General features: G+C 35.9%; 1 protein-coding gene across 3 annotated transcripts in view; it reads left to right on the top strand.

Moving 5' to 3' along the window:
* TTC39C (tetratricopeptide repeat domain 39C) overlaps window positions 1-25,223 on the top strand; it is an 87,545-nt gene that overhangs the window by 21,492 nt on the left and 40,830 nt on the right. For all 3 annotated transcript variants that reach the window (XM_016118717.2, XM_016118790.2, XM_036229919.1), the window contains exons 2-4: window positions 16,042-16,090; window positions 17,866-17,994; window positions 22,091-22,205. In XM_016118717.2, coding sequence (XP_015974203.2) covers window positions 16,058-16,090; window positions 17,866-17,994; window positions 22,091-22,205 — 277 coding nt within the window. In that variant the 5' untranslated portion in view covers window positions 16,042-16,057. The remainder of the gene's footprint in view (window positions 1-16,041; window positions 16,091-17,865; window positions 17,995-22,090; window positions 22,206-25,223) is intronic.

Genomic DNA, 25,223 nt, shown 5'->3' on the forward strand with positions numbered 1-25,223 from the left:
TGTCCTCAAGTTGGTATGTCTTTTCCATCTATGTTTACACCTTTACTGCATGTTTGCCTCCATAAATGGCATATAGGTTTATTTTTGATATACATATTGAGTATCCAACGAAGTTTGCATTTTTTCACACAATTTTTTATTTTTAAAGTCTACCCATATTGGTACATGTAAATCAAGTGTAATCACTTTAACTGTTTAACATAGTGTTTCATATATATAAAAGATGTATTTTTTTCATTACTCCACCAATAACTATTTAGGGTCCCTAACAGTGCTTTAGTGAACATCTTTGTATATGTGTCACCTGTGCAAAATGTATTCTGGGTGTATGTCTAGATGTGCAATCATTCAGTTGAAGAATCAGTATTACTATATTTAGCCAAATCACTCTCCCAGGGGCTTTACTGGGGATTAGAGATTTCTCTTTGACTGCTTCTTTTTTCATATAATATAAATTTAATTTTAAGACATAAAAGACTTCAAAAGCAGAATAAATACACTGTACTGGTACAGTGTAAATAAGGGGTGTGTCTAAGGACATTCAAGGCCTCAGGGATTTTCTAGTTGTCCAGTCATGAGTTGAACATACCCTGTGTACTGAGGCATGTGGGAGCTTCTGTGAGCAATTTGAGAGCAAGTACCATGCCTCTTGTAAAAATTCCTGTCTGCAGTGCCTGCAGAATAGTACGTCAGTGCTAAAGTAAGTGAAATTATACAGACGAAGAGAGAGCATGGTCTCTGTCTTCAAGAAATTTAGAGTTTAGCTGGAGTTATTTATACTTATGAAAGACACATTTAGGAAGCAAACTAAGTAGTAAAAATATAATTTGTACAAATAGCTTTAAAATTAAATGGAAACAGTATATGTTGAAAAAAAGTGAAATCAAACTGTGCGGTAATCCCAATCTTTTTCTTGCCCCTTTATTCTCACCTTAGACCTAAATATTTAGAGAAACAAATTATTAGAGCACTTAGCCAACACACTGAAAAATAAGGATAGAGGAAAAACAGCCTTTGAGCATATACTGGGCCGGAGACTCGGGGGTCAGGTGCTGGGCGGACATCCAGGCCCTTTTAGAAGTGTCCCAAGTACCTGCCAGTGTGCCGCCTGGGACTGTGGCAGCTCAAAATGAAGCCACACATGTGAGGAGCTTTTCATACTTTCCCATACTCTGCATTTTTATGAATACCTTATGCCATCTCATCCTTGGAGCTTACTGAATTCTGATCCTGCACCATAATTCTTCGTCCCATAGAAGTCCCCAAGCAAGAGTGCATGAACAGATGCAGTGTGCACCCAGGGGAGTGCTCAGGGTGGGGAAAATAATCTGAGGTGTATAGTACTAAAGAGGTTACAGCAGGCTCAGGATTGAAGTGTGTTTTGCATGTGCAAAGTGTTTCAAGGAATTCCCACTGGGCATTCCCACTGGGCTTATCAATTGATAACTGTCATTCCTAACACTTAGTGTTTCACAAGTCAGGACAGCATGTTAGCTCATTGTCAGGAGCCTCTTCGCCTCCAGCTATTGGATTTTTCACCTGTGGGAGTGAAACTCCTGAAATGGAAATTGGCAGAAAAAATAGTTGTGTGTGTGTGTGCATGTGTTTTTAATAACTAGGTTTGCTGGAGCCATGGTATAAATCCAGAAATTCTGGTTTCTTTTATGGACACTGTATTGTTACTTGTCACAGAGAAGTACCATAGGAAAAATTAGATTTATTTCCAGAATTTGAATCAGTGTGAAGAGAAGAGGGGAGAACATGCAAAGGCTGAGAGGAAAAGATCAGCAGTGTGGGGTGATGAGGGCTTGCAGATGTGTGGAGCTGGAGCAGAGCTCCTACTTGGAAGAAAAGTGAAGGCCAGATTATTGGGGGACTTGAACATCCAGCAGTGGCAGTAGTTCTAATGGACAATGGAAGGGGGCAACAGATGGGTCAAGGATGGATGGCACATCGAAAAGTGTCCCCAAAGCTGTTTGGTGTGGATTGGAGTCTGGGGGAGGCCATTCATGACAGGTGGAGGCCCAAGTGGAGGCTGTTGTGAAGGGGACAGGCAGAGACAGGCCCCTTGGCTCCCAAAGGCCTGTGAGCGGATGCGGTGCTAGTGATCTTGTGGGAACGCTGAGAAATGCTTTTGGAAATGTAATCGTAAATTTGATTCAGCAAAGCAGGCCTTGATAAATGCAAGAATTATTTATTTCGGGTAGTAAGATATTAGTGATGTCTTTATTTTCATTTCCAAAAGGTGTATATTAGAATATAAGGTATGTTAGCAAAGCTCTGTCTGCCAAGGTTCTTAACTTCCCATGTTTTTGGAACAAAAATTCCGACAGTGCTTTTAAGACTTTGCTACTGTAAGTGTGGTTTGGGGCCCAGGAGCATCAGCGTCATTGAGGGGCTCATTAGAACAGAATCTCAGCCTCCTCCAGGCCATGCAAATGAAATCTTGCATTTTAATGGGAGATTGTAATGTACTCTCAAGTTTGTGAAGCACTGTTCCAACACACTGTCTTCTTGTGACTTTTAAAAAAATGTTATAACTTAAAAAATATCTGATACATTAAGTTTTGGTTTGTTTTTTGCAAGGCTGTAATAAATGCCAAGAATAGCATTTTAGAAGTGTTTATAGGGTCAGTTATAGAATGGATGAGTTAGCAACAAATATGTATTTGTTCACTGTCAGTCTTTCCCTCCAGAACATCAGCTCCATCAAAAGGATCTTGTTTCAGTTCCTGGAGCAGTGCTTGGCATGTATAGCGCTCAAAAAATATATGCGATATCTTTAAAAAGTAAATGGGAGAAAATGAAATATTAGTATTTTAAATTACTTGTGTGTATACGTTTAAAAACTAAGCCTTAGGTTGAGTAAGTTAAAACTTTTCAGATCGTGAAGGACATAAATGCTTCTTTATTGTTTGGAAAAGAAAGAAAAGTAGAAAAGAGAAAAATCACTTTTTACTGCCATTACTCATAGATAACATTTTAGGATATTTCCTTTCGTTAATGTTTTTACATAATTCGTTATACTGCATGTATACTTTGTATACTGCTTTTTCACTTACTATGACAGTAACTGGCTTATTGCATGATTATTATGCAGCAGGCTTCAAACTAGATTTTAGATACTTGTGTACTTATTACATCCACATAAGGCAGTATAATTTACCTCAAATTTTCAAATAAGGAAACAGGCTGAGGATTTATATATCTTGCTTGTGGTCATGTAGCCAGTCTGTGACCAAGGTAAGATTTTAACTGAGGGCCATTTTCTGAAGTCAGTGCTTTCTCAAACACATTGGAGTAAGCATTTTCTTAGTTATTACATCTTTTTTTTGGTCATAAAATAATGTTTTGCTAGGCGAATATATCATAATTGGTCTAACAGTCTATTTTTCAACATTCTTGTATTATTTTTTGATACTACGTATAATACAATGAACATCTTTATGTAGAAATGATTTTCTGCATTTTATTTTTCTTAGGGTACATTCTTAGAAATATTTTTAATTCTCTTAATAGATAGGAAAACAGATATAGAACTGTCCCAGAGGTTTGCAGCAGTTTTCATTTCCATCAGTCACTGTAAATGTTATGTTGTGTGTTCGAATGAATACGGGCAAATATGTCAACTAAGCTTCTTTAAAAATCTGAGAGGGGAGGGGGAAAATAACAAAATAAAATGTTTAAAAACATATAAGCTTGAACAAAAAATAAAATTGTTGTAATGGTTGTACAACTTTGTGAATATACTGAAAGTCATTGACTTGTACACTTTAAAAAAATCTGACTGCTTTTTCTTTTTGTTTTAAGTTATTTATATTTGACTTTTGTGTCACAAAATTCAATGACTATTTTTACTGAAATTTTAGCAGTCTTCAAATTATCAGTTTCTAAATTATATAGAATTTTAGCATGACTCAAAGCCTTAGTTTAATAAAGTTCAGTTTGTTAAGATGTACATTGACACTGATTTACACTTCTTATGCTCAGAATTCTTTTCATAAATTGTGAGTTTTTTGTTATCCAACTTTAATATGTATTTAATATCATTTTTTGTCTCAAATACTATAACATCCATATCATTCTTAGACGAGGGTACTGTATTTCTTTTTTCCCTTTTCTTTCTCCCTCTCTCCTTTTTGTAGCAGAAAGGCCAATATAGTATAGAAAGGAAGGGCTGTGTGTATTATAACAGCAAAACCAACTAAACAAATCCTTCTATGTAGCTTTGTTTTGATACTTTAATAAAACGATTGAAGCTGGAACTGTTTCCTATTGTCTATTTTAGAATCAGAAGAGATCATTATAAAATATAACAGCTGTATATTGGAGACAAGACCAGCAGAGGAAGATAATGAAAGTATATGAAAGGAGAACACTGTCCTACTCATTTAGCCATGTTTATTTGATACATCGCCTTTCTATTTTTATCTGTGGTGTAGCTTTCCCAAATATCACAGCATCTTTGGCAAAAGAACTCTGGTTTCTCTTCAAATCATGTAGGTCTTTTGCCTTCTAATCGGGCAAAAGAAAATTTAATTGTTATTGAACAGAATCTCTTTTAGATAGGTTTTTCTGTTACTTTTATGTATGATTTTGTGGTCTGATAATGCCTCTCAGTGAATTTGGAAAACAAATATGTACATGAACTTTGCACAATATGTTACAAAGTTTTGCAATTTTGAAATCCTTGATAGACTATAAGTAAAACATTAATAGTTGCATAAGCAGTAATGGCTTGTGAGGGTGAATTGATTTTGTTAAATTCAATTGAGTACCCTATTTCTGACTTCCTTAAATAAATGAAGTGTTTTTACTTGTTGCCCTTTTCCATTTATGCAAGGCTATACATACACACAGCCTGAAGGAAGTCATGCCAGTATGAGTAGAAAATTAAAGGCCTTTGCCATTCTGATTTGAATTACTTGTTTTAAAAAGAATGATGTAATGAACATTTGAATTAAATGTAAATTTTTAGTGAAAACAAGTAACTTTTTTCTACCTCTGTTCTACTGGAATAGCAGTTTTAGTGTAAACTTTATTTGAGTAGCTATTGCTTTTCGTGCATTATAATTCTATTAAAAAATTAAAACAGTATTTATCTTTTAAGATACTACTTTCATGAGAAATACCACTAATTGCTGTTTTGAGTTTGTTTTTTTCTTAAGTGAGCTTTTCCAATGCAGGAAGTTCTTTTTAAGCTGCAGTTGACTATAAATTCTAGGTAAAAAATAGATTTGTTACTTTCCGTTATAGGATATTTTCTTTGTGAAAACCATAGGTAATTATTTAAATCGTTACTATTTTAAAATACAGTTATAAAATGAACATATCAATACATGATTGCGTAGTTCTTCAGATGTTTGCTAACTCAAGAGAAAATTTTTTAATTATGTCATAAAAGAAGCCCTGGTTTAGAAGCTGCCTTTATAATGTCACTATAAATATTTTTTAGAATTCTACAGGTGAATAATTCAAGAAATATGCTCATAGAATGATGTTTTAAGGAGAAGTTACAATAAAGGGAGGAAATTATTTTAAATATTTTGTATATTCCAGAAACTCCAAGTGTTAATCCTGTATTCAGAAGAAGCTTTTTAGGCATGGAAAAGATTTTACCTTTATTTAAAACAATTCATTATTCATTAACTTCATTCCGTGAAGACATATTTTACCTACTATATGCCAGACACTATTTTAGTGAATTTCTTCACTCAGAAAAACAGCTTTACGACAAGAAATGAAATAGAAACAATTACACCTATCACATAGCTACATTTGCTGCTCAACATACAGATATCATTTTCTCTTACTTTAGTTATTCTTTCTGCTCATTTTTTTTTGTCAGGAGACTCATTCACTCTTTAATTTATTCAACAAGTACTCATGGAAGGCCTTCTAGATGCCGGGTGCTGTGCTAGGCACCGTTCTGATGGGAAAAGCAGTACTAGTACGTGGGTAGTACTAGTATGTTCCGCAAGGCGAAGGCTAAGGAGCAGTGTGAGCCCAGAGGAGGGCTCAGCCTGAGCTGAGGGGCCAGGGACCTTTTGGACTGAGGCCTGGAGGGTGAGCAGGAGCTAGTGAGGAAAGAAGCGGAACGTCAGTGATGCAGGCAGGGGAACCCCATGTGCCAAAGGCCAAGGTAAACGCATGACAGTCCCTTCTCATTTTTGATCTTGATTTTGTAGTTTTACAGGGCAGTAATAATGGAAAAGGAAATATGATGGAAACATTTTATGTTTTCCCTGTTTTTGTCTCAAGACAAACTTAATTTTTATGTAGATATTTTATACCCTAAATATCAACTTACTAAATAGTCTGTCCTGTTAATTAGACCAGTTTATTCTAACTCAAATTCTTTAGATGTTAAAAGATGGGAAATCGGGGTCAAAGTTTTTCTGGCTTTCAGTTTGCTCAGCCTTTTCACACCTCCCTCCTCACAGGCCTGGCAGGTTGAGTTCTGGGCCAGTTGGGACTCTCTTGAGGGGTAGCAGTCACCCCTCCCAGAAGCTGGCTCCCGGCTCCTACCTCAGGCCGAGCCCTCCGTGTCCTCTGCCCTGTTCACCATTTCTCTTTCATAGTTGTTCCTCAAATTTCCCTCCACCCCAAGTTCTAGGGCATAGCCATCAATCTGCTAGCTTTTCCTTTGCGGGATACTAGAGACAAGCCTAAAAAGTGAAATTGTGTTTTTGCCGTGCAGTTGTAGAACCAACTTGTATTTTAAATTACTATAATGGTTTTGAGGAGTATCTTAGTCTATGCAAGGGAAGCATTCTAAAAGTTTGTACATCCTAGAAATGCATCAATCAGAGCAATCGTCTGTAGGAAGTAAGGATCAAGGGCCTGGTGACTTTTTTCCAGAGTGCTGTGTAGAGTGACATTAATCATCCACCTGTAGATAATTAGGACTTCAAGCTATAGGAAGATACAGACCATTGAGGAGCCTGCTTATTACTCTGTGCATAAAAGACCCAGAGTCTCAGCCTGCCCCCAGAAGTTCTCCCATGCTCTGTTACAAGCCGTTGGCGTCACTGCTTCCGATGAGAACCTTTCCTGGCTTCTTGGCACCAGACAGTGAATTACAAGGTCATTTTCTGATAAGATGCAAGGCCACATCACAAGCAGTTAAAATGAATGGTAAGGCATTCCAGTGGCTGTGAGTGGAGACATTGCTGCACACACAGCCGCCACTCCCTGGGGACTGGCATCTCTCCTGGCCTGAGGGTGCCCCTGACCTGAAGTGGGGTCCCCCGGGGACAGCTGGTAGTACACTAAAGACTCACAAATCCCAAGAAGGGTGGGCACATATAAATATAAGTCTGAGTGGAAGACCGGACTTATTCCAAACACTCATAAATCAAATAGTCATAAAGTAAATGTCTGTGATGATCAGTGTTTTTGGAGACATGTTGTCCTTCAGATAAAAAGTTCCCCAAGAATCATGCTTTGACTTGTTTCTGAAAAGAATAGAGACTTTCTGTGAAAGTCCCCACTGCTATCTTCTGATAAAGGGAACAAACAAACTTATTTTTCTTAAAGCAGTTTTTGTGGGCTTATATCAGGTAATTTTTTGGGCTTGTGGAGGAAGGTCCATCAGTTGAAATGTCATGAAGTGTGGATTTTATAGGAGATGGTTGGTTTACTAAACATATTGGTGACCTGTTACATGTCAGGTTGTGTCCGGTGTGGTCAGGACAGAGGCACCCAGCAGAGATGGGGTTCCCATTCACAGAGAACATTCATTTATTCAAAGAAATGAGATAAGTATCAAATAATAACAAGTGCTTTGCAGAAAATTTATAGAGATGCAATAAAGAATTTTGGGGGTTATTTTCTTGAAAAACACTATAGAAGAAGACATCATAGTTGGCAAGTAGCCTTTTTTATATTTCATTAAATTTGATACTGGAAATGACTTTGTGAGTAAAATGAGCAAGCATTTACCACTTTCCATCACCATTTATTATTACTGGAATATTTTTTTCTAGCAATCCAACTGGACTGTTTAGACGCTGTGAAGAGCATGAGTGTTTTTCATCTTTGTATCTCCAGTCCATAGCACAGTGCCTGTTGCGTACTTCGTGTTCGTCAAGTATATTTTGAACGGATGGATGAAACAAGACTAGATCTTTTAGAGATTTTTCTATAACTTTGTGTATAAACAGGTCATTTTCATTTTAAACTGGAGAATGTTATCTGGTTATGACTGGGGTATGTGAGCTTAAAATTAAATATCCTGTTTTTTTAAAAAAAAGTTTTAGAAATGTATAGTTTTCTTTTAGATAACTTTTTTGATGGGGACAAGGGGCAACCTGGAAAACCATCCACGATTTCTTCGACCTTTAGAGTAAATTGTATAACTTACGTTGGACCCAATTTCTTAATCACGCTTCTAATCATTTGCCTTGGGTAGGGTTGACACTTTTTACTCCTTCACTGAGCAGGCTCAGAGTTGGCCATTCACTATGGGAAGCTGCTTTAAAATTGAAAATTTATCATGGAGAATCAGAAGACGTGGAGCAGTGGGGTGCAAGGAGCCAGGCACCTAACTCACAGACCTGTGGGGAGGGCGATACTTAGTGAATGGGATACATCCACTGGGGTTCCTATGGAAGGAATTTAACTTCCTAGAAAGACCACAAATAATGAATTTCATGTTGTAATCTGGTTTATAACAAGCTGCAAAAGGGAATGCTCTACCAGTGCTCTCTGATCACATGTGAGACCTGAGGAGTGCTGTATGTGGCACATAACGGGAGCATTTGTACTTTTTCACTAAGATGCTTTCAGAATAATTAGATTTTTCCTTTTGAAAAATATTCTTAACTATTGTTAAGTCATGTCAAGAAAAACGCTTTAAAATAACCTTTTTCCCCTTTCATTTTCCTCACCACCCTCTGAGGCATAAAGTACTTTAATTCTTAGACCTGTGGTCTGTCATTTTTCCTTCATCACTTCACAGGAACCTTTTCCTTTTTTGCACATGGCAGATGCTCTTTTTAAAAAACGTTTGTAGAATGAATGCTGCAGGGACAGGGTGCTGACAACGTCGCTGTTCTTTCTTGCTTTCACAGTATGAGTAAAGGTCTCTCTGGTCGGTGAATGAGGAAAACATGCTCTTTGGCACTGATGGACCCCACATCTTTTCTGTATTATAGCTGCAGCATCTTCAAATTAAGATTGAGGCCTCCAAATAGTTCACCAGAATAGTTTCCAATTTCTGAGTGGCATTAAAAAGTAAGTTCAATATATTTGGGAAACAGTTTATTGCAGAAGAACCAGATTAATCTTCTCTGTTGTTTGTTAACAAGTGTCCTCTCAGAGAACTTGAAATACAAAGCAGTAAAAATTGAGCCAGTTGGCCAAGAAGCACAAGTACAACTTAAGGGAATTCTGTGTTCAGGGGGCTGTGTCCTGTGAAATTTAAACATTTCAAGGCTTTATCTATTTAATAGTGACTTTGGCATGTTTTCGTTTTTAAGCTTTCATTAAACTTATTATAATACTTTTCAATTATTTTTCTTAAGGGAGTGGGGAGGAATCGGCTAGGTAAACGGAAGATTGTTAAAAATGAAAAAAATATGTAATAAGAAAATAATTAGTTCAAATAGCAAGACAGTGTATGGTTCTATTTGATGTCCTACTGCCTTTTTAAAAATAATTTTGAAAAGGATGCGTTTACAATTTTACTTTCTTACACAGATAATATAAAAATAATGCCCAAATCATTTGCATTTGTTTTTGATAAACAATCAAAAACTGTTTGGGAGACTCACTTCATATAAGTGTCTCTCTCTTCTTTTGGGGCAGTTCATTAGCCTTGTGTTAATGGTTCCCTAGGTCACAGCTGGGCATAGTGAGGCTTTAGCTTGTCACTGAGTGAATAACTCACTCCCGTGTAGCAGGCTTTGGCTGTTTTGCTGTTGAATTGCCCGTTATTCTGTTTGTTTACCTGGATAATATATTCTGTTGAGAAATTGTACCAAATCATCAGCTGTATCACAGGGAGTATTGAGAACAAGTAAATTGACTTAAATAATGTATTTTTCTCTGTAAGAGGTGTCTAAAGGTAGTGAGAATGTCTGTAGTTTTATTACTGAAACAGAGGTGATGATTACTGCAGTTTCGATCGTGACTGTTTATCTTCCTACAAACACGCATCTATCACTGAATAAAATAACCTTTAATCTTACTGCCTCTCACAACAAATACTCATTTTTTATTGTTAATACATATTGACTGTAATGTACACAGAACTTTTGTTTTTACATTGTTTGGTCAGGCATTTTTCTAGGCCATAATATTCTGTCTGAAGATTTTATGAGGCATTCATTTTATTGTAGATTTTTTCCATTTTCAAAAATTTTAAATTGTGGCGAAAAATAAGTATAACAAAGTTTACCCTCTAACTATTTTTAAGAGTACAGTTTAGTACGGTTATGTACATTCATATCATTGTGCATCCCATCTCCAGAACTGTTAGCATCTTGCAAAACCGAAATTCTATACCCCTCAATAACTCTTCATTCCTTCTTCCCCTGTGCCCCTGGCAACCGCCATTGTTTCCTGTCTCTCTAAATTTGACCGCTCTAGGTACCTCGGATAAGTGGAATAATATAGCACTTTTCTTTTTGTATCTGGCTTGTTTCACTTAGCATAATAACATCCTCAAGGTTCACCATGTTGCAGCATGTGTCAGAATCTTCTTCCTTTTTAAGGCTAAATAATACTCCATTGTGTGTGTGTGTGTGTGTGTGTGTGTGTGTGTATACACACCATAGTTTGTTTATTCATTTGTCTATCTGTAGACACTTGGTTTGCTTCCACCTTTTGGTTATTGTGAATAATGCTGCTAGAATACAGGTGTACAAACATCTGTTTGAATTCCTGATTTCAGTTCTTTGGAGTATATACCCATAAGTGAAACTGTTGGATCATATGGTATAGTCCCCCATATCCATGGGTTCTGTATTCATGTTTTCAATCAATGGCAGATTAAAAATATTTGGGAAAAAAAGTTACCTTGTTGTTGACATGTACTGCGTACTTAGGCCTATGATGGTTGCATCTAAACTGAACATTTTTGTCCTTATTTCCTAAAAATGCTGTATAACAAGTATTCACATAGCATTTACATTGTATTAGGTGTTATAAGTAACCTAGAGATGATTTAAAGTATATGGGAGGATGGGCATAGGTTATATGCAAATACTATGCCATTTTATATAAGGGACTTCAGGATCTGTGGATTTTGGACCTGCAGGGGGTCCTGGAACCGAACCCCTGTGGATACTGAAAGGCAGTTACAATTCTAAGTTTTTGAGGACCCACCATACTGTTTTCCATTGTGGCTGCACCATTTTACATTTCCACCCACAGTGTGCAAGGATTCTCTTTTATCTACATCCTCACTGACACTTGTTATTCTGTTATTTTGGTGGTAGTAATCCTAATGAGTGTGAGGTATTATCTCATTGCTGTTTTTATTTGCATTTCCCTAACGATTAGAGATGTTAATCACCTTTTCATGTGCTTATTTATATATCTTCTTTGGAGAAGTGTCTATTCCTGTTCTTTGCCCACTTTTTGAATTTTTTTGTTACTATTGAGGCGCAGGAGTTCTTTATATAGTCTGGATATTAGCCCGTTTTCAGACATATGATTTGCAAACATTTTTCTCACATTCCATAGGTTACCTTATCACTGTTGATGGTGTCTTTCGATGTGTAGAAGTTTTTTATTTGATGTAATCTATTTTTATTTTTGTTGCATACTTTTGTTTTCACATCAAAGAAATCATTTCCAAACCCAATGTCATGAAGTGTAGAATTTTTTTTTTAGCTTAGTTTTTCCTATTTTGGACAGTGTTTCAATGAATGACTTTGCACACTTAACTTTTTCCTTTGTTGACATTATTTACTTCTTTTTCAGAAAGAAAAATAAACTACCGAACAAGTTTCGTCCCCTTAAAGCTCATTTTTTGAGATAGTGGGCAAAGCAGAGGATAGCACTTGTCCTGTTAGCAAAAACTGTGTTTCTGAAGGCAAGGAGAGAGGCATCTAGAGAAGCATTCAGTGATTGCTTGGTGATTATCTGTAGTTAATTCCTGTAGTCCTTTGGGACTGATTTTTAAAACAGCATGAGTTACAGAAAAGGTACAGCCCCCTTAAGAGCCGCAGAGGAGTGTTGCTGGGGGAATTTGTGCAGCCATTTCTTTAACTCTCAGATCTGAGATCTCAGGGCTGCAATGAGAGAGGAGGGTGACTGTCGTGGGCCGATTAGGTTCAGGTGGCCCTGGATTTCCTCTGTGATATCCAAAGTCCAATCTCCCCACACATTTGAAGGAGAGACGAGTCATTTTGGAGAATTCTTTTAAGAACTTAACAATATATAAATACAGAACATTTCCAGAAACATCAAAGAAAGGCTTAAATTCTAGTCATGTGCCACTGTATTTGGGGATAAAATTATATTTGAAGAAGCATTTTCAGTTAGGGACAATCTTGTAGTAATTATGCCTATTTATTTAATGGAAAAATATTTCATTTAGAGTTGACAATCCATTCTCTTTTACTGTATTTCAGGAAACAGTATCTTCAGTCCAATTTTTAATATCCTAGAGAAACTTAGTTTTTAAAATTTCCATAGCAGTGTTAATAAATATAGAAATAGATGATCAATTGCTTCGTTTTATTCTTAAGTTTTCCTACCTTTGGGAGATTTCTTAGAGATAAAAATTTTGAGCCATTTTATTACAGATGGTTCATACTAAAAAAGAAAATTATGGCAGTGACCATTAGATGTCTTCTCACCAAAGGATTCCAAAAGACATCTTTTGCAGAGAATATTTATTTATAGACCTGTTTTTTAACTTTTTAGTTTGAAAAATAGCCTACATCTTACAAAGTATAGAAAACAGTCATTTCCCATGTTCCCATCAGCTTCAATAATTATCAACTCATGGCCAATCTTTTTATCTATATTTCAGCTTTTAATTCTCTTACCTCAAATTGGTTTTGAAATAAATCCTAGTCATCATGTCATTTCATCTATGAATACTTTTATATACACCTCTAGGAAAAGATTCCTTAAAATTTATCCATAATACCATTGCCATATTTTAAAAAATTCATAGTAATTCACCCTTATATCAAATACCCATCAATGATCATTTTTTTCTTTTTAACTTTTTCATAGAGAAAAACATAGTAAAGAAATACACATATATAAACATCCCATTGTAATTACATCAAGATGTAGGGTACTTCCAACATTCTGCATCCTCCCTTGGGCTCCTTCTCAATCGCTATCCCCCCAAATGCACCACTGTTCTGACCTCTCTCATCAGTAGAAGTCAAAATAGTGGTTTTGAACTTCAAATAGAGTCATTTAGTATGTACTCTTTTGTGTTTGGCTTCTTTCATTCAGCATTATGTACATGAGATTAATTCATGTTTTTGCCTTTAGTAGTGGTTTTTTCTTTTTTCATAGCTATGAACTATTCTATTGAATGAATATGCTACAATTATTTGATCCATTCTGCTGTTGATGGACCAATGTGAGGCTACTATAAATAATGCTATTAACATACCATACATATCTTTTGAGAGTTTAATTGTTTGTTTATTTCTGTTATATGTATATGCATACACGCACACCCAGGAAAGCAGTTGCTGGGTCATAGAGAAGGCATATGTTTAGCTTAAGTAGATACTGCCAGTAGAGTGTGAGAGTTCCAGTTGCTGCCCATCCTCAGAAACACTTGGTATTGTCAGTCCTTATAGGCATGGTCAGTCTAATTAAAGTATAGTGGAATCTTTTTCTCCTCACTGAGAATCACTTTTGAAGTAATGATTCTTGTACTTTTTGAGGATATTTCCAAATCTCCAAAGTGAATAGCTTTTATGGAGAAACATGAGTGGGCCAGAAATGATTAAGATGAAGTAAATTAATATAAGGTCACTTGAAGTATGTTAAGTTAAAAATAATCCAAGTGAATGAAGCAAGTGACCCTTGTTAGAGAAAGCTCTTAAGACATCAGGTAACATGCAGCATGTGAGAGGATATCTGCTTATTGATCAGTTCATTATTGACCATCTAACATACACAGGTGCTGTGAGGTTTACAAGGACGGTGCTTCAAGGAGGGAAAAAAGTTTTCGGGTCCCCAGTCCTCAGGCCGTGGACCGGTACCAGTCCATGGCCTGTTAGGAACCAGGCTGCACAGCAGGAGGGGAACAGCAGCGAGTGAGCAAAGCTTCGTCTGTATTTGCAGCTGCTCCCCGGACCTAGCATCACCACCTCAGCTCCCTGTCACATCATCAGGCATTAGATTTTCATAGGAGCAGGGGTCCCTGGTGCCAAAAAGGTTGGGGACCGCTGATAAATGATAAAATAGTATGTGAAATACTAAGGGCTTGGCTAGGGTACCATGAATAATTAATAGCAATGGCTCTCAGAAACCTAATTTTAGTCAAGAACAAGAAGCGCATGTAGGAACACTAGGCCCTAGTTTTAGCTTCTTTCATTTCTCAAATGGCAAAGTGTATACATATAAGCAAGGAAAGGGAAAAGGAGAAAGCCACAATGATCACTTGATTAAGAAGTGTCTGTTCCTGAAAGGCGGAGTCTGTGTCATTCATTTCTTCACTGATTCATATGTGTTGAATGCCCTCTATACGTAAGGCATGATAATGAGAGATGAGGCAGAAAATAGCCTTCCAGAGGGGACGCTGATATGCAAACCAAATTATATAGTGGGATGGGAGCCTTTAGTGGTACGCCAGTGTAGAGCCGTTGAATGGGAAAACTAATAGCTGTTCTGGTGGAGGATGTAGGAATAACAGACTTCACTGTGCACTGATAGGTATGCCCTTTGAGCTAGGTTTATGGGTATGAGTGCTAGTGGGGAATTCTTCACAAGTGAGTTGACCTTCTTAATTTTTTTTTTCTTTTTTATAACTTTATCCTATTAAGTGGTGGTGAACAAGCTATTCACCGTGGAATCTGAGTAGATACTAAGATGTAAAAAATTATAGCAGAAGATTAATATTACAAATGGAATTCCCAATACCCCCTTCTCTCTCCCTTATCCTCCCTCCCCATCCTTACATCACACTCCTGAGAAAAACAGATGTGCATACCATTTGACTCATACCTCTAGGAATTTATCCTGTGAATATATTTGGACTTGCTTGCAAAGATGTATGTACAAAGATGTTCATCCGAGCAGGGGGTATATGTGTATATGTACATATATGTTAATGTGCATGTTCTCCCTCTCATACTCACTCCCCATGCCCCAAGCAAACATACACTCACTTTGAACATAAACTAAATTTCCAATAGAGGATTGACTAATATATCTATCGTTCTTGCCTTTTTAAAAATAATGACCATATATTATTTACTTAATAAAAAATTGGTGAAATTGGTGAAATTACTTTCTTTAAGAAGGCAATTCTAACTTGTTTTCCCTTCTAGTTCAGTTTTATAGAGCTTTGGGGGCTGGTTGTGAATTTGAAGCCAAAAGTTAATATTTTAAAAATTCAATTGACGTTAGTTTGATTTGGTTTCTTCTTTGGCTTACATATAAAATTGGATAATGACTGCTTCACAGTGGGGAATTGACTGACTCTAGGGAGGTATTCTTAAGGTTCTTTAGATGGGATAAGTGAATTTGCAAGATCTAACTCAGTGGTAAAACCTTTTGATCTACTGTTTTTTGTGTGTGAAGTTTTGAACACATTTTGCATTTTAAAATGGTTATTAATTGTCTTTCCTTGGCTCTGTGTTTTGCAGATGTTGGATTAGTTTACTAAGGCAGTCTCTTATAATTTGAATTAATGTTTGCCTAGCTTTGAAGATGCAGAGGCAGATTCTCTCCTGGCAGACAGATGGGAACCTCCTTGCCTCTTCATCTTTTTGCTTGAAGACTTTAACTTCTATCCAGTTATTAGGACTATATTGTGATCCTGATGTAGCAAATGTTTTTAAAATAAAAGTTCACAATAAAAATAATTTTATTTTGTTTTCTTAACAGAAATCATAGCCCATTAATGAGTTTTGGAGCCAGCTTTGTCAGTTTTTTGGTAAGTCAATATGGGGAGAGGTATTGACATGAAGGAAATGATGAATATATTACATATGTAATATGTATATATTATATATATGTAATTATATTACATATATATAATATGTAATATGTTACATAGTATACCCCTACATAGGTATGCTATTGTGGAAGATCTTCTAGAGTTTAAAACTGGAATTAAGTTCTTGACTATTAACACCTGTAATATGTCCTCTTTCTTCCTAATTTTAAAAATAAAATGTTTATATCTTATATTTTGTTTTTCCCAACCAAAATTCATTTTAAATAAAAATGTTATTGAAAGATCTTTCCAAAAATTAAAGTTACATTAACGTTAAAGAAGTCAAATTTCAGATAATAAAGGTTTGCTCTAAAATTATTGAGAAAATGTAGACAAATTAGCAGAAAACTCACCTTCGTTAGTTACTATAGCATTTTTAAGTGTAATTTATTTAGGAATTAAGGGAATAGGTTGCAGTTAGGTTTTAAAATAAACTGGGCAATGTAGAAAAGTGTATGGTTTTATTTTCAGAAACGCTTTTGATATAAACTACTTTCAAACACATAATTTTAAAAAAACCCATCATAGAATTGTATAATAGCAAAAAAGTAATGAGTAGAGACTCAGAGAAGTAAATGGTGAAAGCATTTAGATTCCAGATTTAGAAAGATGTCAGCGAATGGGTATGCCATGTGAACCCTGACAGTGCCCAGCCACGGGTGCCAGGCTAGCTTGTGGTAACATGAATTTTCGTTCAAGCTACTTATTTTCTTTCATTTCCAGTTAATACAACAGATTTTTAAGGCATACTGTTTGCAAGAAAATATAGTTCCCCACCTTAAGGAGAATGGTACTGGGTGGGCGGGGACTGTAACAGGAGTGAGACACAGCCAGCGGCTCGGCTGGGAGTGGGAGGTGAGTGGGGAGGACGGCTGGAGCAGGGTTGGGATTCGATTGGGAAAAAGAGTATGGTGGGGAGATTTAGGCAAAGGTGGCTATGGTTTGGGTAAGCTAGACTGGAGAAGTAGGTTAAAGTACTGAGGAGGCCCAGAATGCCAAGGTGAGGCTGGCTGAATGTGATAAGGAATAGAGAGGTACATACAATGAGTTTATTAGGGCCTTCCAAGAACCTGGTGCCTTGGCTCTGCCCCTGTAGTCCATTCATCTCTGAAAACTCAGATCTACTGTGTGAAAGTAGCAGGTTTTCAACAGATAGGGGAATTGCCCCACCCAGTAAAATGTGGCCTGGGTTATGTGCTTGGAACAAGCTGTCAGTGGAATTTTTCACTGTGGACAACATAGTATGAGTGCCTTCTAAGTGAATCCATTGGAATTACTGTTCATGAAAAGACTGGCTTTCAAAGGACACTTACTAGCTGATGTTTCATTAGCATTTTTGTGCAATACTTGGTGGAGCCAGGGATCTGTGTGTGGGTGGAATGTACTTTTCAGTGAGACTCTGTTAAAAAACTGAATTAAGTAGACCAATCAGAACTTATACAGGGTTTTGTTACTGTGTTTATAACAAAAAAATTGTAGAATATTAATTGCAGGGAAATTTATTACCATGTATTTTTTATGCTGATGTAATAGAATTACATTCCTACTTGATATTGAGATTATAATTTTTAAAAACAGAGTATGTTATAATATTCTAATTCTTTTACTTGCAACAAATAAGTGTTTTTACAGTTTGGAGTTTTGTTGTGATAAATTGACCTAAATCTTCACACATTGATTCATTCATTTCTTCCTTATTTCTTTCATGGAAGAATGCCATGATGACATTTGAGGAAGAAAAAATGCAGTTGGCATGTGATGACTTAAAAACTACAGAAAAGCTGTGTGAAAGTGAGGAGGCTGGAGTAATTGAAACAATCAAGAATAAAATTAAGAAGAACGTAAGTATTATGCCCTTAGGTTATGGACTATGTACCATTAAAAAGGTTATACTTCACAATCAAGCAAGGTTCATTTCCAAGGGCACAAGGATGGTTCAACATATGTAAATCAATCACTGCGATACATATAAACTTAACAAATAATGTAAAGGACCTATACACTGAAAACTACCAGACATTATTAAAAGAAATTGAAAAAGACACAAAGAAATGGAAAAGTATTCCGTGTTTGTGGATTGGAAGAATCAACATAGCTAAAATGGCTGTATTATGCAAAGCAATATACAGATTTAATGCAATCCCCATCAAAATCCCAATGTCATTTTTTGAAGAAATAGAACAAAAAAATCATCAGACTGATATAGAACCACAAGACTCTGAATAGCCAAGGTAATCCTGAGAAAAAAGAATAAGAGGTATCACACTCCCTGACTTTAGATTATACTACAAAGAGACAAAAATCAAAACAGCATGCTATTGGCAGAGGAACACACACACATACTAATGGAACAGAATTGAGAACCCAGAAATAAACCCACATATATATGGGCAAATAATTTTCAACAATGGAGCCAAAAACATACAATGGAAGAAAAAAACCTCTTCAATAAATGGTGCTGGGAAAATTGGAAATCCCCGTGCAAAAGAATAAAACTTGACTACTATTTGTCACCATACACAAAAATTACCTCAGAATGGAACAAAGACCTAAATATAAGACCTGAAAGAATAAAAGGAAACATAGGCACTAATCCATGGACCTTGGTTTTAAGATTTTGTGAATTTGACCTCAAAGGCAGGGGAAATAATAAATGGGACTATATCAAACTAAAAAGCTGCACAGCAAAAGAAGCCATCAACAGAACAAGAGGCAGCCAACCAAAGGGAGAAGATATTTGCAAACAATACCTCTAAAAAGAGGCTAATATCCAAAATATGTAAAGAACTCATACAACTCAACAACAAAATAACAAACATTCCAATTTAAAAATGGGCAGACACTTCTCCCAAGAAGACATATAGATGGCCAACAGATACATGAAAAGATGCTCAACTTCATTAGCTATTAGGGAAATGCAAATCAAAACCACAATGAGATACCACCTTACACCTGTTAGAATGGCTATCATCAACAAGACAAGTAAGTATTGGAGAGGATGTGAGGAAAAGGGAACCCTCATACAATGCCGGTGGGACTGCAAATTGGTACAGCAACTATGGAAATCCATATGGAGTTTCCTCAAAAAATTAAGAATTACTATATGACCCAGCAATCCCTCTTCTGAGTATCTACCCCCCAAATTTGAAAACATCCTTGAAGATATATGCACCCTGATGTTCATTGTGGCATTATTCATGGTGGCCAAGACATGGAAACAAACCAAGTGTCTTTCAATGGATTATTAGATAAAGAAGAGGAAGTATATGTATATGTTTGTGTAAACATGCACGCGCGTGCACACACACACACACACACACACACACACACAGGAATATTAGCCAGAAGAAAAGATTAAATGCTGCCATTTGTGTCAACATGGATGGATCTTGAGACTATCATGCTAAATGAAGTAAGTCAAATGAAAAACGAGAACCATGTGATTTCACTCATATGTGGAATATAAAAGTGAAAGCAACAAATGAACAAGACAGACATAAACTCATAGATACACACAACAGTTTAGTGGTTACCAGAGGGAAGGAGAGAGAGGAGAGGTAGAAAAGAGTAAAGGGGGTGACAGAAGGAGATTTGACTTTGAGTGGTGAACACACAATGCGATATACAGATGATGTATTATAGAATTATGTACTTGAAGCCTATGTAATATTAACCAATGTCGCTCCAACAAATTTAATTAAAATAATAGAATATGGCTGAAAGTACTAAATATTTCTTATGGCTTTTGATTAAAATGTATTTCTTAAGAGAAGCCCCATTCTGTCATTAGAGTCAATTAGAGCATATTCTTTTGGTATCTTAAAATTTCTTCTATAATGGGCTATGTGACAAAGACTTTTGTAATAAGGCTTTCATATATGTAATTCAAATACAATGCATTTTGGCATAATTCAGGAATTCAACTGTGTACCTGTTTTCCTTCAGGCCTCACTTGCCTTCCTTTGCACATAAAGTAATAATATCATATTGCGCTTTTCCTGAATTTTCTTGTACCTTCCAGTGCAAAAGTTGTAGGCCTCAGAGAGGCATCTGTTTACCCCTGTTGTTTCTACAATGCCTAGGTGTCTCACATATTTCACTCAATTAGCTGACAAACCAGTCATCAAAAGTTGCGTTCCTTCATGTCAGTCCAAGTTGCTTCACCTCCGCTCTTATGGTGTCCACCATGAAGAAGACACTGATTGGCTAAGGGTATTGTCTCCTAATGGTTTAGAAAGTTTGGAGTTTTTCTTGATTTCTCTCTCTCCAAACCCAACATTTAATCATTGTCCAAGTCCTGTTGATTTTTTCTTAAATACCGCCTGAATTCATCTACTTCTCTCCATCCTCCTGCCCTTTTCCCGAGTCAGCCACCATCTCTGCTTGCTAAGACAACCTTCCCTGGCATTTCTTCCTCTACTCTTAAACTGTTCTCTAGTTCATTCTCCATAACATAGTCATCAAAATTCAAATAACACGTTGTGGGCTTCATTTTCAGTGTCCCTGCCATTGCCATTACAATAAAGTCCAAGCTCCTTACTGTGGCTGACTCAGTGTTTACTTTTCCTCTGCCTAGAACATTCTCCTCCCTCTTGACCTGGTTTGTACTCATACTTCTTCCTAGATGTCATTTTCTCCAAGGACTCTTGCCCGAGCCCCCAAGCCCTGTTGGGTGTGTCTCCTACAGGTTTCTATAGTTCCTTGGACTTTATACTTCAGAGCATAATAAGGTCAGCATTCTCTCATTAGACTGTAAGCTTATTTTCCATGCCTTCTCTCAGCATCTAGTACCATGCCTAGCACATATGTTAATAATTAAAATTTGTGATGGGGCCTTGTATTTAAAAAGCATCGTCACATCGTACAGTATCTCATTAGCCCTTCCAACAGCCCTGCAGAATAGATGCTATTACAAGCAAAGAAACTGAAGCATCAATAGATTGATTGACTTTTACCCAAGCAAACAAAGTGATGAGTGCTGGGACTAAATCAGGAACAACTGTGACCATGATGAATTGTCCTAATCTAGAAAAAGGGGAGATTGGTCATTCTGCCATGTATACTATGTATACTATTGGCATATTTGCAAAAATCCTATCATTTCTGAAAAAATAAGAAAGCTATTTTGTTTATTTTGTTTATTTTGTATTAAGAATGCAGTGTTCTATTTCAGAATGAGTTTTCTTCATTTAGAAGCATTCTTGATTATAAAGACCAACATCTTATAAAATGCAGAGTTTTTTGCTTTTATTTTTTGCTTATTTTGTTTGTTTTTGAAGGCCTGAAATTGTTATTCAATGCCTGAGCGTGAATTTCTTAATATACTCAAACGACCTACATTTAAGCAGCCTTTAGTGAGGGCTATAAACTAGTATTTTGCAGAGGTAGCTATAACCTTAGAGGTTAGGACTTAAATTTCAAGTTTAATTTGTGATTCATTTAAAGTTATTTTTAAATCCAGGATATTTTCTTCCTAACTAAAATGTAGTAAGTTTCTGACTCTCACATCTCAGTTTCATGCACTAGGAACGTACCCTCATATCAGCCCTACCTGAAGGTAGATGGCTGCAAAGGTATCTACTGTGGGGAATGTTTTGTACCTTTAGTGATTTTTATCTTGGATAAGTAAGATTTACATTGTTTTTAAAAAGGTAAAACTCTGAAGTTCTGTTGGCTTTCTTGTTTCCCATGAACTGTTTTTATTATTTAGAATATTTGTCTTTGCATTAAAATGCTTTTCAGTATTGTATTGTTAACAAAACAAAGCTAGACCTAGTAGGAACATAAAACTTCCAGGTTTATAGTATAAATTTGGTCTTGGCTTTCAGTGGCTGCCATGTTTCAGGGATTATTTTGTACAATAAATAAATAGTTGTTTGGAAGGAGTATTGTTCTTGCGAGTGACTTATCATCATGTACTTTCTTCCCACCAAACAGGTCGATGTCCGAAAATCCACCCCCTCTATGGTTGATCGGCTTCAGAGGCAGATAATCATAGCTGACTGTCAAGTTTATCTGGCTGTGCTCTCATTTGTAAAACAAGAATTGTCAGGTATACTGGGACATTATTTTTAATGGCTTTTGCTATTCAGTGTACACAATTGGCAATACTCCTTTTTAAGAATGTCTCTTCTTTCAGTCTTTGCATGTATGTGGCACTTCTTTGGGGCATGATACTGATTTATTACTTGGATTTATAACTGCAGAAATTGAAACCACAGTTGCTTGAGGTGTGTTTAGTAGAGTACTTTTAGTACCAAAGCCTGTGTTCATCCTCTTGTCTCAAGACTATTATCATACTTAGAGAAATTACCAGTGCGATCAATAGATAGATAGATAGAGATTTTTTTGTGTGTGTGGGAATAAAGTTGTCATAATAACCTTTACAGTGAAATATATCTGTTTTAAATTTAAGTTTTTCTGAAAATTGTTATTGAAGGCATGAGTACATAGTAAAGATTTCATAATATACTTGAATGACCTACATTTTAACAACCTTTCGAGAGAGGAAGAGAAAATAATTTCTAAATTAGTTTGTTCAAGGGAAATACTTATCTCTGATTTTGTAGCTTTAATATCTTTAGTATAGACTCACATCGAGTTTCTAATCGCTTGCTGTAAGACTGTGCCTAACATTGACACTAATTATTTTGCTTATGTGGTTATGTGTTTCTCTGATACTGACAGTGGAAACCTGCCACTTTGGTAGATAGGATTTACTTGAAAGAAAAAAAAAAAAGAAAATTCAAAATGGTAATCAGTTAAAATTCACTATCAGAAAAGCATTTTTTTCCAAACCTTAAACGAATAAGGATGTATTGCTAAGTTATAGCATGCACTTTGCTTACTGGACTACCAGGAAGTAGTCCTCTTCAATTCTCCCCTCTCTCTGTCTCTTCCTCTCTATCTCATACTTGAGGATGCTTTGTTTTTATTTGGCTCAAGTCAAAAGTGGGATTTAATTTTTCCAAAATTTGGACTTTCTAGATTTTATCCTTCTCTTTATGTTTATGAGTGTTCTTTGGACTTTTGCTTTGGTTCAGTTTTATATTTCTCTTTAATCCTCATCTCAGGATTCTCCCAATAGCTAACTAACAAATGGTCAAGGCCTCATAGTTCATATGAATTTTTTATAATGCAATAGTATAAAATGTCCATTTGGAGTTCTATACTGATGTGTATGTTAAAAAGCAGCAGAACTCTCTGGAACTCTTGCGTCAAGAAAGGAGCTCCAGTGTTTTCTTTTATCTGCTTTTTCTCACATTCAAGGGCTTATTATTTTTTTAAAGAGGTAAGATTTATTAAAAATTTATTTTAGGAGGAGATGAGCTATGCTAAGGAAGACTGTAGCCCTGTAGAATTTGGGAGGTAAAAATAAAAAAGAAGTAAGAGTATACTCCAAGGGAGTGGTGAGGTCTCAGCAAAGAGGGCTGTAATCCTATGGAAGGGAGAGGTCTGTGTGTTATATTAGGGCTGTGATGGGTGGTTACAAAGGTGATTGGCAAGTGAGGTCATTTTGATTGACACTTGGCTGCTATATAACAGTTGGCTTAGTGCACATGCACTTACGCAGAATCCCGTCTGTTATAATTAGATTCATGAACTTCTGTGCATAAACGTAGTATTATAATAACAATATAATGAGGCTGAGGTTGTGGGCAGGTTAGGGTAGTACCTTCTGCACATGTGTCTGTGGCCAGATTATAAACCAGCTATAAATTATACCCCTCCTGTCCTTTGTCTCTGGGGATGCAGAAGGGATTCTCTAATAACAGTAGGATATTCTTTGGGTGGTCTCTAGTCTGGGCCTCTATTCCTTTGTTTCGCTGTCACTCATGTCTGACTAGCTCCCTAACATTTTCCCCTTCAAGTATTAGGGACCCAGATCATTGGGTCAAGGAGTTTTTAAGGAGGTAATTTTAGCCATTTAGAAAAATGTTGAGAGAGTAGGATAAATCAGTTGTAAAATGTTTGGGGTATTAGGGTAAAGGGAAATTTGGAATCCTTTGTATTAATCTTGCAACTCTTCTATAAGTCTAAAAACATAAAAATTTGAAAAGCAAATGTATCCGTCCATTTGTTTATTCATTGGTTCATTTATCAAATAATTATTGAGCACACACAATGTGCTAGATACTATGTTACATGAGCAAACGTAGGCCATGGCCCCTGTCCTCATGAAATTTAGAAACACCAGTTAGTAGCATTTATTTTTAAAATTATTTTGATTGTAAAATTGCTAAATACTGTTATAGAGAATTTAGAAGATAGAGAAAAGTAAGGAAGAAAGTAAGTCATCACTAATCTCACTACTTGGAAAAATAACTATTGCTAATGATTTATTTTGTGTTTCTATATATTTCTTTTCCAAAATTGAATCTAGAGTGCTTTATATTCTACTTTTCCCTCCTAGATTATATTATACATATTTCTCCTATAACTCAGTTTCAAAATATAATTTTAAATAGTAGCCTATTAGTTTATCATATGAACATTTTATAATTTATTTAAATAATTTCTCTCAGACATTCAGGTGTTCTCTCTTTGTTTTTTTTTAGGTTATTAGTGAAGCCAAACCTGTTTTATATTTCAACTATAAACTATTTTTTTTAACAAGTTACCTTGTGAAATGGCCTTTACTTATTTAATAATGATACTTATTAATCAATAATCCTGTTTGTCATAGATTTTTAACAGTGCTTTTGGTTCTTCCTGAAGCCATATTATTTATTGAATGTAATATTGATATCGAAATGAAATTCTGTCATATATGAAAACCTCGGTTTCTAATAAATATATGTAGTGGTCATTTGCTTTATGAATAGCTCAGTATTTGTTTCAAACAAACAAACATAACCAAAAGTGGGCTTCATTTGCCTTTTAGAAACCCATTGGGTTATTAAACTATAAAATATTTATTTACTTTTTTTGTTGGAGTCCATTTCTTAGAAGACATTTTTGATGGATAATTTTCTTGGGGGAAAAATTCCTTCTTGGAGATAGATGTTCGTTATAGGTTCTTCTCCCCGACCCCTTGAGTGGGTGGATGGTACACACGCTCACCTGAGCT

The sequence above is a fragment of the Rousettus aegyptiacus genome, unplaced genomic scaffold, assembly GCF_014176215.1.
Source record: "Rousettus aegyptiacus isolate mRouAeg1 unplaced genomic scaffold, mRouAeg1.p scaffold_m13_p_12, whole genome shotgun sequence".
NCBI classification, from domain to species: Eukaryota; Metazoa; Chordata; class Mammalia; order Chiroptera; family Pteropodidae; genus Rousettus; species Rousettus aegyptiacus.